The following is a 16,617-nucleotide window of genomic DNA, read 5'->3' as shown; positions in this document are numbered from 1 at the left end:
TGTTATTGGGCAATCCTAAAACTATTTGGGAATGGCCAACTATAATGGTATCTATAAAAGAAGCTTCTTGGGACTTTGGTTTGATTTGTTTGAAAAGCTTCATTGTGGGAGGAGCTAGGTGGCCCAGTAGATAGAGCACCAGCCCTGAAGTCAGGAGGACCTGAGTTCAAATCTGCCTCACACACTTAACATTTCCTAGCTGTGTGACCCTAGGAAAGTCACGTAACCCCAATTGCCTCAGGGGAAAAAAAGAGAAAAGCTTCATTGTGACTACTTTTATTTAGAATAATAGTATAATAGAATATAATAGAATAATAGAATAATAGTTTTTATGATGAAAGTAGTCCATAATTGAATTTAATTTATGCATATCTTTGAAATACTTGTTCCAGAGAAATCGTCATTTACATTTCAGAAGCTAAGAGTATTAAATATTTGAATAGGATATAGTAATAGGTAGATTATAAATAATGTCCATGAAAAATGGAAATTCTCCTAGTTACTGATGCTTTTTACAATATATTTTTAAATTAACAAAGCATTTATTTTCTCTATCTACTCCTCTCCCTACTTAAAAATAAAAGAAAAAGAAAACTTGTAACCTATATGCATAGTAAAGCAAAATAATTTTCTACATGGACCAAAAAATTGTATGAGTTGCTAGCTATCTTATATCTATCTGAAGAGATATAAAAGCAATTTGGTCACTGGTGATTCTTCTTTCATCAGGTACTAAAATGTTGATCATGAAGAGAAATGTAGTCAGCACTCAGCATTCATATGTGAACATCCCCGAGGTGATTGTACAAGACACCTCAGAGGAACTAAGAAGGATAGAAAATGGAGGTTACAGGTAACTAAAAACTAATCATGTTTAATAATGCTCTTTACCTTAAGTTTGTTCAATTTAACCTTGGTACTTTATTGTTGTTCCAAATGGATGATTTTGTTTTGCACTTTATAAGTCTATCTGTTTCAGCCCCTTTCCAGTCAATAGGTAAGTTTTCTCCCCTCTAGGAAATTATTTATGATCTAGACATACTGCAATGAGATAAATATATTTCTGAGAGGACACAGTCCTGGACATTGAAGCAGATATAGTAAATGGTTAAAGAAGGATGTCATCCAAGAGAAACATGACTTGAAAATAAAAAGGACATTCAGTGGATAGCCATTATCCTCTATTATCATCCATGCAATGGCAAATGATGTAGAAGGCCTACAGTATATTGGACTGATCCCCATGGAAGATTTAGGGGAGGACATAGATGTCTGGGTTGGTGGCTCATAATTTGTATTATTAAAGTTTAGGGCTGCATTGATAAGAAGCATCATGTGAACTAACAGTGCACCTTTTTTAAAAAAAGGTCCCTTTTAGACTAAGCAGTAAGTGGATCGAAAATATACTCCATTTTATATTTATATAGATTGTGCTACTCAACAGCATGAGTCAAGACACGACAGCCCAGATATCATATTTTTGCTGGATAAACATTAGTATTTTATCCAAGACACTGACCTATTGAAAATCCAGTCTTATAATTTCTTTTTTTATGGTTTTTGCTGGCATATTATAGGGCAAAAATTCTTCGCCTATATATAACATGTGTATGTATATTTTTACTCATATACCATTATCTATGTGCATTTATATGTGTACATAAATAGCACTAAACATTAATGGAAATTGTTGGGTTATATTAGAGTGTGGGAATGGTAGCATAGGAATCGAAGAATAAGGAAGAGAGGAAATCCACAGAGTTATTATAGAATTCTTTAATGCATTAGGCTAATTTATCTCTGTATGCTGTTGGAATGTAGTTCACTCTCTGATGATGATGATGATGATGACAGTGTCTCTGGGATGGAGCATGGAAACCACCAAGAGGGGGATGTTTTCAGAAATAACTCCAGTGAAAAGGAAAGAACATCTTCACAGAGGTAAGCAATGCATTTTACCTGAGGATGAGTATACAGCACATAGCCTGGACCAAACCAGTTCTCATAATGGGCAACCATGCAGAGTCTCCATGGTAGACTATTTTCCTGCTGTTCCCTCTGTGAGGGTCCTGGAAAATTGCTAAGGTCTAATTATTCTCTGATGTCATAGAAACTTTAATGAGTAACCATTTTATCCAAGAACCTAAATACTGTACCTTGAAGACTTCTTAGTTTTGAACTTTCAGAGTCCTAAAGGAATTATGCATTAAAGAAGAAATAATATTTCCCCTTAAATTCCAGCTGTTTCCCAATACACCTTACAATCTAGGAAATAGCACCTGTTAATGAAGGATAACTGGAAGCCATAGTTGTTTGTGTTGCAGTAGAAGATAACCTGAGATACCTTAAGGAAGTAAGAAAGGAAATCGGTATTTAAGTACCTACTAAGTGCCTGACACTATGCCAAGTGCTTTACAAATATTATCAGAGTCCTACTGAAATTCAGTATACTGAATACAATGAAATATTTTCACTTTTGTTGTTGTTGTTTATTTGCTTGTTTTTTTCTTTCTCATTTTCTCCATTTTGATCTGATTTTTCTTGTGCAGCATGATAAATGTGGAAATATGTTTACAAGAATTGTACATGTTGAACTCTATTGAATAACTTGCTATCTAGGGGACAGCGAGAGGTAGGGAGAGAGAAAAATTTGGAACAGAAGGTTTTGCAAGAGTGAATGTTGAAAATTATCTTTGCAGGTATTTTGAAAAATAAAAACTATTATTATTTAAAACAACAACAACAACGAAAACCTACTATTGTGAGAGTCCTGAAGGAATTATGGCATCAGAGAAGAAATATTTTCCCTTAAATCCTACCTGTTTTCCAATATACCTTACTGTCTAGGAAATAGCACCTGTTAATGAATGATAGAGGCCACAGTTGTTTGTGTTGCATTAGAGAAGCTCAGAGATACTTCAAGGAAAGAAGAAAGGATATCAGTATTTATAAAAGTCAGTGTCTTCTCTGAAATAACTGTACCGGTCACTCTTGTATATTCATCATACTTTCATGTTTCTAGGAGTCAGTACCTTCCTGGTCCCATTGCACTCTTCAATGTTAACAACAGCAGCAATAAAGACCAGTAAGTATTTTGTTTTTGCCACAGAAAAATAACAGCTGTCCCTTGAAGAACTACATTGATTAAAGATGCATCTGAAGCAGTCAGGTATGGGGGACCCTTCAGGAAAACATGAATATAAATTTTGAATATAAACAGAAACATATTTACTTTCAATTTTCCATCATACACAGTGAGGCTCTAGTGAATAGAGTAAGTCATTAGTTTAGATCTACCATGGAAAAACCCAAGTGATTTTTACATTTTCTATAAAATTGTACTTCTTTGGGAGGATAACATTCCTAAAGGTGATTCAAATCAACATATCTGGGTGTGACTGGTCTGTTTTAGATTAGCAAGACCTGGGGTGGGTGGGGAACAAGCTGGGGCTGTTTTGTCTTTGGAGGTACAGTCCAAGCAGTAGGATTTCCCCTGTGATTGTTATAACCCTGTAACCCTTTAAAAATTGTATTTATTTATTATTATTATATTATATATAATATATATTATTTATTTATTATTAAAATCTCTCCTAGGAGGGAGAATTCTATGCAAATAGGAGCCCCTTATGAAACTGCCTACATATTTAATAGACAATATCAAATATCCTTCATTGAATTAAGAACTTTGAGAATTCTGTGGCAGCTTGTGTTTGATCTGACAATTTTGTTTGGGTCCTTTGCTTAACATGAAGACTAGAACTTGGAAAAACTAGAGGAAGCTAAAATTATTTTCACTCTGTTCAAGTCTGATTCTCCCTTCTGACTCTTTCCATTCCCATCTCTGGCACCCAGAGCCCTGATGTTGTCTCAAGGCTGGGAAAGTCCTTTCAGGCTGGGAAACGTCCCAAGTTCAGAAACTTTCCCCTCCATCTATTGCTCCTTTAACTATATAGGAAGGTGGAGACCTTCTCCAGCATCAAAGGATCCTAGATTTATAGCTGGAAGGGATCTTAGAGGCCATCAAGTCCACCTCAACTCTTCATTTTACAGATAATAACACTGAGGGTAAGAGGTTAAGTGACTTGCCTTGGACCACAGTGTCTTTTGAGTTCAGGTCTTCCTGACTTCAAGTCTAATACTCTTTCCAGTGTCCACTTGAAGGATGACTCAGATGCTGGCAAATCCACGATAGCCTAGTGGTTAGACATTATTTCTATTCTGCATGGAAGGGCACTGCACTGGGGGCAAAGTCCAAGTTCTTTTTCAAAGAAAACTCTTCCTCCCATCTCTCTGTTATGCAACTGTCTGGGTGAAGTGTCAGTGCTCATCTCCTTGATCTAAGGGTGTAGTCAATGTGGATTTATTCAATCAAAATCTTGGCTGTTACTACCAGCCAGAAAACCGACCTTCCTGCCTCATTTCAGTGTGCTCTAATCATTTTGGCACACCATAAGGGTGTTAGTAACCTAATTATTACTCATATAGAAATAAAACAAAATAGGTTAAAACAATCACTGCATGGGTTGTATAACTTCTAGTTTTTAGACATACTTCAAACCTGAGTTGCTGAACATAATTCAGATGATTAATAAATAAATAAGCATTTATTAATCACTTGTTATGTACCAGGAGCTTAGGTGAGAATGCTTAGCAGGAGTAGAGAAGGTCTCGTTGTCAGCTTACATCAGGAACTAGCACATTTCTTCAATGACCTGAGCTAACCAGCAATACTCAGTTTTTACAACCTCCCTTAAGAACCAAGTCCGGTCAGATCTAGGATTCAGACTTCTGGAGTATCTTGGCAAGTCTTCAAATCCTCAATAGCAATAATCAGCAACTTGAATTCAACTCCTATCTGGTCCATTAACTGTTCTGATCTGGCTACTGTCCTGTCCTTCCCTATATTATTATATATTAGGGAATAGTATTTTCCCATAGCCTTCTTTCTACTCTAGTCCTTCAAGTCTTTTTTTGGCGGTAGCTAGGTGGTTCAGTGGATAGAGCACCAGCCCTGAGTCAGGAGAACCCGAGTTCAAATCTGAACTCAAATACTCTCTAGTTGTGTGACCCTTGGCAAGTCACTTAACCTCAATTGCCTCAGAAAAAAAAAAAAAAGTCTTTTCTTGGTTACAGCTTGATGGGTGGAACTGTATTCATCTTTCAGCTAGAGAATAAAGAAAACCTCATTTTATCTGGAATTCCATCTTATCATTCTAAACACTCTGTGAACTCAAACAAAATAAAACTAAATGATTAGTAACCAACCGAATACTTTGTCTCTCCCAGGCAACATTTGTATTTAAAAAAAAATTTTAACCCTAAAGAAATAATTTCAGTCCTCGTCAACAAGCTAGTGTATAGCAATTTTCCTGGTATCCCTGAAATCATATTGGGATTACCTAGGCAGCTCACTTAAGTCAAGGGTCCAAAGTTTATGACAGAGAGTATTCAGGGTACAAGCATGGGCTTTCCCAATGGCTGTATTTTCCAAGGCTCCCCCGAGAACAGAACTTCAAATACACAAGAGTAGAGTATTCTTCCTTCTGACCTTCCGGAGCTCTCCATCCTTGTATGCTCTTTTTACCCCAAGTTCTATATAAATCTAGAGGTCAACCTGGAATATGTTTAAAAATTACAAAAATTGATAAATCTCTCATCTTTGCCCAGGCTTCCCACCCAACCTTAGGGAAGTCTCTTGTACCTAACCTCGTTGATAGGATTTAGGTGATTTATCTTATAGGAATTTGTTGATACAAGGTAAGGAAGGTAGCTATTGTAAATGAGCAGTAGACTCTCCTGGAATCCATATTCTTGTCCTGAGCCATAGTGGAAAGGAATAGATGAGCGTTTTCAGGTCTGAAATACTGAGATTGGCTTAGCAAGTACTTGGTTTTTAGTAGGGGAGATGCAGGGTTTATCGCCTCCTGCAGAATTAATGACTTTAGGAGGTTCTGAACATTTCCTGTGGTCCAAGCATAGCTCCATTCCCATTCCAGCTGGTTCCCACTTTTGCAGCCTCCACGGATCTCTGGAATCCTCCTTTCCTTATGCCTTACTCCTGCTGTAGTTGTCAGTGCCAAGGGGCAGCCAGAGAATCATCTTGCCCCACCAGGGCTCCCAGTTTCTCTTCTTTTCACTATATAGACCAGGATATCTAGCTTTTCTACTCCCAGTACTATGGAAAGAATGAAGTATAATGACTGCCTTGATGTCCTTTTTCAAACAAAGGGCTCTGAAGATAGGTTACAAGATTAGGGCAAATATGTAAGTTTGCACATACAATTTCTCTGCCTCATTTTTTGAGATATCCTCATCCCTGTCTTTGGGATCAAAAGCTGAATGCAAACCCCATTACACATTCAATAAGCCTTTCCTCACCCTGCTACATCTTGACTCATGTGATACGGCCTTTGAAAACTCAGGCTCATCTCCATGATGAAACATTGGAGGAAGACATTTGTAGAGTTCCCTTATCTTTGAATAATAAAGATAATTTTGCTTATAATTATTTTTTCTTCAAGGATTGGTTTAATTTATATTGAGTTTATATTTTAAATCAGCATGTCCTTTATTTAGGTTTATAATATTAACTGGCTTTAGAACTGTTGACCTTTTGCCACATTTTTATGCCTTCTTTATTCATTTTCCCCCAATCACACATATCTATGACTATAGGTTTTATTTTTCTCCTGAAATGTGTATTATTGATTCCTGGTTGAACTCTTCTTTGGGCGAACACCTTTGCAAAATCTTTGGGAATGGGAATGGGCTGATGAGGAAAAAAGTTAAAATGATTCAGGACTGACGATGATTTGAACATATGATAGGTATATTATTTCTTTTTTAGAGAGGTGAAAGAGGAAGAGGAAAAGAAAAAGAAAAAGAAAAAAGAAAAGAAAGAGTAAGTCTCGACCATTGACCAAAATATATAATATGAAGTTTTCTGGCACACAGAATTTCTTGCATTTTAATGCTATGACATAATGTGATCTGTGTTCCAGCAAATCCGATGATAAAAAGGAGAAGAAAAAGGATCCAGAAAAGAAAAAGAATAAGGAAAAAAAGAAAGAGAAAGAGAAGAAAAAGAAAGAGGAACCGAAAAAAGATAAGAAAGAAGAGTAAGTATGTTTTATTAATGTGGATAGCAGTGATACTCTATTCTTGGAAATTGTGATGGATGCCTATTAGAAGTGGCAATGTGTATAATTCGAAGAACACTGGACTTGAAGTTAGAAGATTTGAATTTACCTACTTATTGACCTTGATCTAGTCATTCATTTAATTTCCTGATCTGTGATATAAGGATAACAATATTGAACAAAGACCATTTTATCATTGTCTTTGTATCTGTGGGGCCTAACCAGATATGACACACGTCAATGCTATGGGTTAAAGAATCCTACTATTGTAAAAAAGATTAAATCAAATGTGAATTGAAGTTAAACTCAGCTACAATATTTTAAATATCTTTACTTTTGTTTTTTGTTTTTGTTTTTGTTTTTACCTTTGAAACAAGCAGTCTTAACTGTTATAGAGATTTATTTCCTTTAAGCATTAACAGTTCCTGAGTGGAGATAATATCCTAACTGATTTTCTTAACTGGAAGAAATCTTGGTCCTGAGGAGAATCAAACTCACAGCATCCTACTATAGCTTCTTTTGACATGACATAATTATTCATTCATTTCATTAATGTTTCTTGAGAGTCCACAGGGTATTTTATAGAAAATATTTGAAATAAACATAGTTAGTTCTATGTACTTTCCCTAATTTTGGACCGTGGGACATATGATATGATATCACAAGACTTCCAGAAGTACCCTTTTCTAAAGAGCCAGCTTGTATGATACACTGGCTAGAACATGGGCCTAGAGTTTACCTCTATTTGTTTTGGGTTTCTCAGCTACAAAACAGGGAAAAAATAATATCTACCTTACAGGGTTGTTATAAGGATTAAATGAGATAGTAGTTATTTAAAACACCTATTATATAATAGGTACTATATAAATGCTTATTTCCTTCCCTCTCCTTCTAACTGTGCATTTGAAAACTATAATTCAAACTAAATCACACAATATGAAGATTTCATTTCCAAAAATGCCTAATGCCTATTCTTTTCTTTTTTCTTCCTTCCTTGTCTTTCTTTTTCTCTCTCTACTTTTCTCTCCTTTCTTTCATTTCTTCTGTCTCTAAACTCCCCCTCCCTCTTCCTTTCCTTCTTTCCTTCCTTCCTTCCTTCCTTCCTTCCTTCTTTCTTTCCTAATGATAATGTGTGTTCTATGGACATAAAAAGAATTAGAATTACAAATACAAATATGGTGGACAAAGTTACTTGGATGAGCAACTAAAATTATCAACTTTATAGCATTTTATGTGAGAAAAAAGGCCATGTAAAAGTCTGTAAGATCTAAATTGCTTATCATAAAACAGTTTATTTCTAATTATTTTTCTTTTTTAATTTTTTTTTATTTAATAGCCTTTTATTTACAGGATTTATACATGGGTAACTTTCCCCTCCCCTAAATGGCAGGATGACCAGTAGATGTTAAATATATTAAAATATAACTTAGATACACAATAAGTATACATGACCAAAACATTATTTTGCTGTACAAAAAGAATCAGACTCAAACAGTTTATTTCTAATTATTTATTCTGGTTCCATCAGGTTTTTTTTTTTTGGGGGGGGATTACTCTTTAGCAGTCCTCTCCAGCGAGATGCACCCATGTAGAACTCTGTTGTCTGTTCACTTCATTTTGTCAAGTCTCATTTTTCCTACTGATTACATTAATAAAGGGAAGCAATGGACTATCTACCATTTTACATTATCTAGCACTTAAGTGAAATGCTTTTTTTTTTTCTTTTTTTGCTGAGGCAATTGGGGTTAAGTGACTTGCCCAGGGTCACACAGCCAGGAAGTGTTAAGTGTCTGAGAACAAATTTGAACTCAGGTCCTCCTGACTTCAAGCTGGTGCTTTATCCATTGTACCACCTAACTGCCCGGTGCTGTGGTTTTAAAGTATTAAATAAATGTTGAAATGAATGAAATCTGAGAGCTCTTCTGCTTCATTTCCCTGGATGATAAAGATTTTCTTTATTGATTGTAGAATTGATAGTATGTTGAATATGTCATTTCATTGGATCACAAAATATTGGAGTAGCTCAGTTTATTTTTGTGGCTTCAATAGATTATAATTTTAGTTCCTCATCCCTCATTAATCTGTTTATTTTCTTTTCCTTTAGGCAAGTGTACAGTGTTATTATTGATGTTCATGACCCCGTGGACCATAGCATGCCAATATTCTCCATGGGGTTTTCTTGGCAAAGATATTGGAATAGTTTGCTATTTTCTTCTTCAGTGGATTAAGACAGATGTTAAGTGAGTTGCCAAATTCACCTAGCTAGTAAGTGTCTGAGGTTGGATGTCAACTCAGGTCTTCTTGACTATAAGCCCGGCATTCTGTGCTTGAGCCACCTATCTGCCTGTGGGTAAGGTACATCATCCCTATAGGGTATGTCTCCATTCCTATAGAACAGATGACTGATGAAAATGCAGAAAAAAGTACTTTCTGGGTAAGAAAAGGGTATTAACTATCAAAGGATGTAAGATATCGCTAGTATTTCTGAAGACCATTTTGATGCCTAAGAGAAGTAGGGGAAAATTTGTTTTAACAAACATTAAACACACACACACACACACACACACACACACACACACACACACACACACAAACTCCATAGCTTTCAGAAGGAGTTCAAGCAGTTTAGGACAAAAATATTAAGTATAGTATAAATATAAAGACTCAAATGAACGATGTGGAATGAAGCATTTCCCTAAAGAGGGAAAAAGGAGAGAGAGAGAGAGAGAGAGAGAGAGAGAGAGAGAGAGAGAGAGAGAGAAGAAAGAAAGAGAGAGAGAGAGGAAAGAGCGAGGGAGAGAAAAAAAGAAAGAGAGAGAGAGAGAGAGAGAAAGAGAGAGAGAGAGAAAGAGAGAGAGAGAGAGAGAGAGAGAAAGAAAGAGAGAGAGAGAGGAAAGAGAGAGGGAGAGAAAAATAGAAAGAGAGAGAGAGAGAGAGAGAGAGAGAGAGAGAGAGAGAGAGCTAGAGAGAGAGAGATCATATATAAATATTTGGAGACAAGTATGTTTTAAAATGACAATCACCCGGGAAATTACTGAGTTAACAGGTTCTTATTTAAGTCACTGAAGGGAGAAAAAACTAAGGAGGAACCTAATGTAAGAATCTAAGGGGAAAACATTTAAATACTAGAAGGAACTAAAGAATTGCTCCGTCAGATGCAGGGGACAAGAGTCTTGAGCTAAGAGACTTCTGACTGATGAGGGGGAATGCAGCCCCATCTAGCCTCCAGCAGAAGTGAAGCACATTATTAAGTGCCCTTTGCTCTCTGCTGCCACCTCCAGTTTGAGAAGAAAAAGCAGCAGGAAACAATCTTTAGTTACTTGTATCTTATACTAGCTAGTTTTATTTGCTTTATTTTAAAAAATCAGCTTGCACTGTATATTTGTGAGTTCTGTTCTTATTGGACAATAGGGCAACTGGGGCAGTGAATGACTGGCTGAGTTGGTTAGTATGGATCAGAAATGGCTAGTGTGATGACCTTTGAAGTTATCTGACTTAAAGGGAAATTCTGTTCATATTAAGAAGTAACTTTCAAAAATTAAAACGAATAGTTTTTTTTTTTTTTAAAGAAGTAACATTTTCCAAATCTCTTCTTAAGGGTGATTACCAAGTTTTAAAAAGCTTATGTTTGAGTATGGAAAGAGAATTTGCTTAGCTAAAATGTGTAAGAATCAACAGATGACCAGTAAACAGAAAGCTAATTTCCTGTGGGACAGATGTACCTGAATGGACCAAGGACATCAAAGAATTATGAGTTATTTAACATGTACTACCTGCCATCTAGGGAAGGGGGAATAAGGAGGGAAAAAGTTAGAACAGAAAGTTTTGCAAGAATCAATGTTGAAAAATCACCCATGCATATGTTTTGTAAATAAAAAGCTGTAATAATAAATTAAAAAAAAAAAAAGAATTATGAGTTACTTGGCAAAAACATATGGGTTTTCTTCCCGCATATTTTTGGAAGTGAGTGCTCTTTCACTCCCGCAGATACCAAGTGATATTTGGGAAATTATGACTTAGGTTTACATGAAGACTGTGTTGTGTAGTGTTATTGATATATTTACTTTAATATGTATCTATTATATTATATATCTTTTCTTTTACTGCTAAGTAAAATATTTAAAGTTTAAAATTGTGTTTTCATTATTGTGTTTGGTTGAGTAATTAATCATATGAGTGTTATATTGAATTTGATTTGTATAAAAGGAAGCGCGTTGTTAGAGACTCATGGGCAAAGGGAGATTGCATATTCCCTCAATAGTTAACCCCTGGGATCTTGGGGAGACCTTGCTTTGTGGTGATGGGAACCCAGACCTGCTAAGGTAAGGTCAAAAATGACCAACCCAGTTCAGAGAGTCAGTAGGTGTTGATATCCCCAAAGTGAGGATGAACAAGTTTGTTTCGTTTTTGACTGTCTACTTTAAGAGCCCCAGACCATGACACTACCATTTATTACATAGTTAACTTAACCTGTTGCAAAATTTCTCAGTTGAACTGCCTAAATCTCCACTATCTGTTTTAAATAGATATGAATAATTGTGTTTACTTTGTAAAATAAATTTATTCTCACTAATATTCGCTCTATTTCTCATTACCATTTAGTGAGAAGAAAGAAGTTACAGTTATTGATCCAGCGGGGAACACATATTACAACTGGCTGTTTTGTATAGCTATGCCTGTGATGTACAACTGGACCATGATCATTGCAAGGTGCCTAGCTACTACGATAGATCTCAATATACTAAGTCCCAATACCTAGAGTTTTTCAAAAGATCCTTTCTTTTTTCTTCCTAGCTCAAAAGAAAGACTACAAATTTTCTATCCTGTACTTTCTTTAATGTCAAAGATATGCACTTCAATATTTAGACTTACTTTAACATTGACACAGAGTTTCTTTTATAAAAAGATAATCATTCAGGCATATATTAACATTAATTATTGGTGCCAAATTTTAAAAATGTTGCACTTTTCTGGATACTGGATACGTATCCCAGAAATGCTGGGAAGAATGATAAAATATAAATTAAAAAAAAACTTTATAAAGTATCTAGGATAATTTGTCATAGACTTAAAGAATAAGAAAATTTTGGGCAGCTAGATAGTATAGTAGATAAAGTGTTAGCCCTGAAATCAGGAGGACCTGAGTTCAAAACGGGTCTCAGACACTTATTATTTCCTAGCTGTGTGACCCTGGGCAAGTCACTTAACTCCATTTACCTCAGGAAAAAAAAAAAAAAAACTGGAAGATAGTTGACAATTACCAAGTTCAGTCTCATATGTTTAGGTAGATTAATGTTTAAAGTCTCTAAGCAGAGGGCTGTCTATTTTTTTTTTTTTTTGGAAGCTTTTCAGGGAGAGAGACCCCTCACATTCCACTGACAGTCTATTTCAGGATTATATCAATCTGATGATCAAGATGTTCTCTCTCACATTTAACTAAAAATCTCTTACACTTTAATTTAAGATTTCTTCATATTTGGTGTTTCCCATCTGAAACAGCATAATATGGTTCCCAACAGCTATTGAACCACAAATTTACTGCAGGAGATTCATTGGGTGGCCATATGAAACAATGAGAAAAGCTCTGGATCAAGGATCTTGGTTCATTCCCTCGCCCCGATAATTTCTACATGTGTAATTTTAAGCCAAGTCATTTATCCTCTCTGAGCCTCAGTTTTTTTATATGAAAAGTGAAGGTGTTGGACTAAATGATATCTAAGATCCCTTTAAGTTCTAGATCTTCTAATAAAATCTCATCTGTAAAGGAAGAGAACTGATAATTTCTAACCCTAACCCTATTCTAACATTCTGCTTCTGCTTACAATAACAATAACAAAAATAATAATAATACCTAGCAATTATATAAAGCTTTAAGATTTACAAAGTCATCATAACAACTGGGAGAGGTAAATATTATTACTATTATTATCCCTATTTTACAAATGAGGAAACTGAGGCAGAGAGAGAAACTGCCCAGGGTTATCCAGCTTGTAAGTGTCTGAGGCCACATTTGAATCAGATCTTCCTGCCTCCTCTCTCTACCTTACTACCTCATTGACTCATTAAAGTATGCCTCAATTTCAATAAGTTTTGATTCGGACTTCATCCACTTAGACTAGCATTTGGAATATTGGTACAAATTAGTAAAGTTTTTTTCTCTGTTCTCATCTTAGCATCTATATTATTTTACTTATAAAAATTATTCTGTTACAGAGCATGTTTTGAGGAACTTCAGTCTAATTACTTAACATATTGGATTATTTTGGACTACTTCTCAGATGTAATCTATATTCTTGACATGATTGTACGAACAAGGACAGGTAAATATGTTGGGTTCACATTATGCTATAATGTGAAATAACATGAGACATTTAACATAAAGTCACATAAGACCAGTAACATAAAATTGGTTTATAAACCAATAGTTAAGGGAAGGAAAGCATAACCAAAGACATAATCATACTATATAGAGCCATGGGCTTATTTCTTTAGTTTAGACTCGGGCAATCTGCTGCTGTGTAGAATGCAGAAATGATTTTCTTCTGTATTTCCTCTACCATCCTCGGTGTTAGACCTGAGGGCAAAATTTCCTACTTTTTTTTTTTTTAAAGTGAGAATAGTTCTGTTCTTTTTGAAGGTATCTAATTTCATCTTGGTGGAATGTATAGAAATGAATATATATATATATATATATATATATATATATATATATATATAATATGGGAAAAAACCCGTAATTGCTTATTTTTAAAAAGCACATCAATATGACCAAAGCTTATCATATTTTGCCTATCCTATCTTGTTTTCTGTTATCTTTCTTTCTAGTATTTCTGTTTTGATTGTCCCATGTCTTAGTAATTTCTTCTTACTAATAGCTTTTTCTTTCTTTATGTATCTTTTATATTTATTTTTTTCTTTTAAAAATATCATTACTTTTTCTTGTACAGCATGATCAATATGGAAATATATTTAGAAGAATTGTGCATATTTAATCTATATTGGATTGCTTGCTATCTTGAGGAGGGGTGAGAGAAAGGAAGGGAGAAAAATTTGGAACACAAGGTTTTGCAGAGGTGAAGGTTGTAAACTATCTTTGTATATATTCGGAAAAATAAAACAGAAATTTTATTAAAAACATATAAAAAGTATCATTAAGCAAAAATTAAATGTTAAAAATTCCAGTGATAAGATAATTACATTATTACCTGTCCATTAATCTCTGAAATATTTTACACTAATAAGTGTGCATTTATTATAAATTCAATTTTACCTTTGACCATACCATAGTAGCATTCCATTATTGAAGGAGAAACAATGACTAGATTTGGTATTGTATTTTAGGTTACCTGGAACAAGGATTAATTGTGAAAGATCAGTCTAAGCTCTTGAACAAATATAAGTCACATTTGCAATTTAAACTTGACGTTATCTCAGTGATACCAACTGATCTGCTGTTTTTTAAATTGGGATGGAACTATCCAGAGATAAGATTAAACAGATTACTCAGGATATCACGGATGTTTGAATTCTTCCAAAGGACCGAAACAAGGACAAACTATCCAAATATCTTTAGGATTTCTAATCTTTGCATGTATATTGTGATTATCATCCACTGGAATGCATGTGTATACTATTCTATCTCTAAAGCCATTGGATTTGGGAATGATACATGGGTCTATCCTGACATTAATGACCCTGAATTTGGTCGTCTGGCTAGAAAGTATGTTTATAGTCTCTACTGGTCAACACTGACCTTAACCACCATTGGTGAAACGCCCCCTCCTGTTTTGGACTCTGAGTATGTCTTCGTGGTGGTTGACTTCTTGATTGGAGTGTTAATTTTTGCTACCATCGTCGGTAATATCGGCTCCATGATTTCTAATATGAATGCAGCCAGAGCAGAATTTCAAGGAAAAATTGATGCTGTGAAACAGTATATGCATTTTCGAAATGTGAGCAAAGATATGGAAAAGAGGGTTATCAAGTGGTTTGACTACTTATGGACAAATGAAAAAACAGTAGATGAAAGGGAAGTCTTGAGATATCTACCAGATAAACTAAAGGCGGAGATCGCCATCAATGTTCACCTAGACACATTAAAGAAAGTACGCATTTTTTCCGATTGTGAAGCTGGACTATTGGTGGAACTGGTCTTGAAGTTACAGCCTCAGGTCTATAGTCCTGGTGATTACATTTGCAAAAAAGGAGACATTGGACGGGAGATGTACATTATCAAAGAAGGGAAACTGGCTGTGGTAGCAGATGATGGGATCACACAGTTTGTGGTCTTGAGTGACGGTAGTTACTTCGGAGAGATTAGCATCCTCAACATTAAAGGCAGCAAAGCTGGCAACCGAAGAACAGCCAATATTAAAAGTATCGGTTACTCAGATCTCTTCTGCCTATCAAAAGATGATCTCATGGAAGCTCTAACTGAATACCCAGATGCTAAATGTATTCTAGAAGAGAAAGGCAGACAAATCTTAATGAAGGATGGACTGTTGGATATAAATATTGCAAATGCAGGAAGTGATCCTAAGGACCTGGAAGAGAAGGTCACACAAATAGAGGGATCAGTAGATCGTTTGCATACAAGATTTGCCAGGATTCTGGCTGAGTATGAATCAATGCAAGCGAAGTTGAAGCAAAGGCTAACTAAAGTTGAGAAATTCTTGAAACCAATCATTGAAACAGAGTTCTCAGATATCGAAGCACTAGAAACAGAGTCTACACAGGAATGAAATGATAGGAGATGAGAGGAACCATTAACTGGACTTTGTGAATTGCTTGGACGGTAAGGATCCAAGGCAAATGCGAAATATCTATTCAGCAGTTCTACAAAATTATCTTTTCATATTAGAAAAGTATATTTCTGTGAAACAATGAGAAAATGATATGGATTCAGTAAAGAAAATGTGCTTTGATGAATGCTAAAATATTCATCACTGAAATGGAAATACAATTGTGAATGTATCACTGTGTCATGAGATTTTCTTGCTGGATACTATGTAAAGATATAAGCTGATTAATTTATCAGCACACATATCTTCTGATTATTTCTATATACCACCCTCTGCATGGATTATAGTAAATTTTATGTTATCTGGCATTATTGGGTAAAAGGCTATTAAGGAGTAATTAAATATTCTGGCAATAGAAAGTCACCATCATGGATTACCTGTTTTACAAAAGACTTAGAATATAACAAATACACTTAATACTACAACAAAGCTGAGCATGATTTAATCTTTTTTTCATGATTCAAAAGGCACTTTAAGATCCTACAGAACCTCGGGGCCATTGTAATAAATATCAATGAACACTTTATTAGAGAATTATAGAAGTGTTGAGTAGTAGAGATTTCTGATTGAGGGACTGCCTAATGAATAGCACTTTGTTGTAAAACTCTCTAAAGTATTTAATGTATAATATTGTATGTGATAGTTATTTGTGTCTTATTCTCTTACTAGATTAT

General features: G+C 35.0%; 1 protein-coding gene across 1 annotated transcript; it reads left to right on the top strand.

Moving 5' to 3' along the window:
* Positions 1–746: 746 nt before the first annotated feature.
* On the top strand, positions 747–15,985 carry CNGA1 (cyclic nucleotide gated channel subunit alpha 1). The gene is given in 8 exon segments (XM_031943495.1): positions 747–853; positions 1,822–1,941; positions 3,023–3,089; positions 6,864–6,904; positions 7,005–7,121; positions 11,745–11,852; positions 13,356–13,462; positions 14,484–15,985. Coding segments are annotated over 8 exon segments (2,067 nt in total). The 3' UTR covers positions 15,884–15,985.
* Positions 15,986–16,617: the final 632 nt, after the last annotated feature.

This window comes from Sarcophilus harrisii, chromosome 6, assembly GCF_902635505.1.
Source record: "Sarcophilus harrisii chromosome 6, mSarHar1.11, whole genome shotgun sequence".
In the NCBI taxonomy this organism is placed as follows: Eukaryota; Metazoa; Chordata; class Mammalia; order Dasyuromorphia; family Dasyuridae; genus Sarcophilus; species Sarcophilus harrisii.
This window is presented reverse-complemented; position numbering and strand designations above follow the sequence as displayed.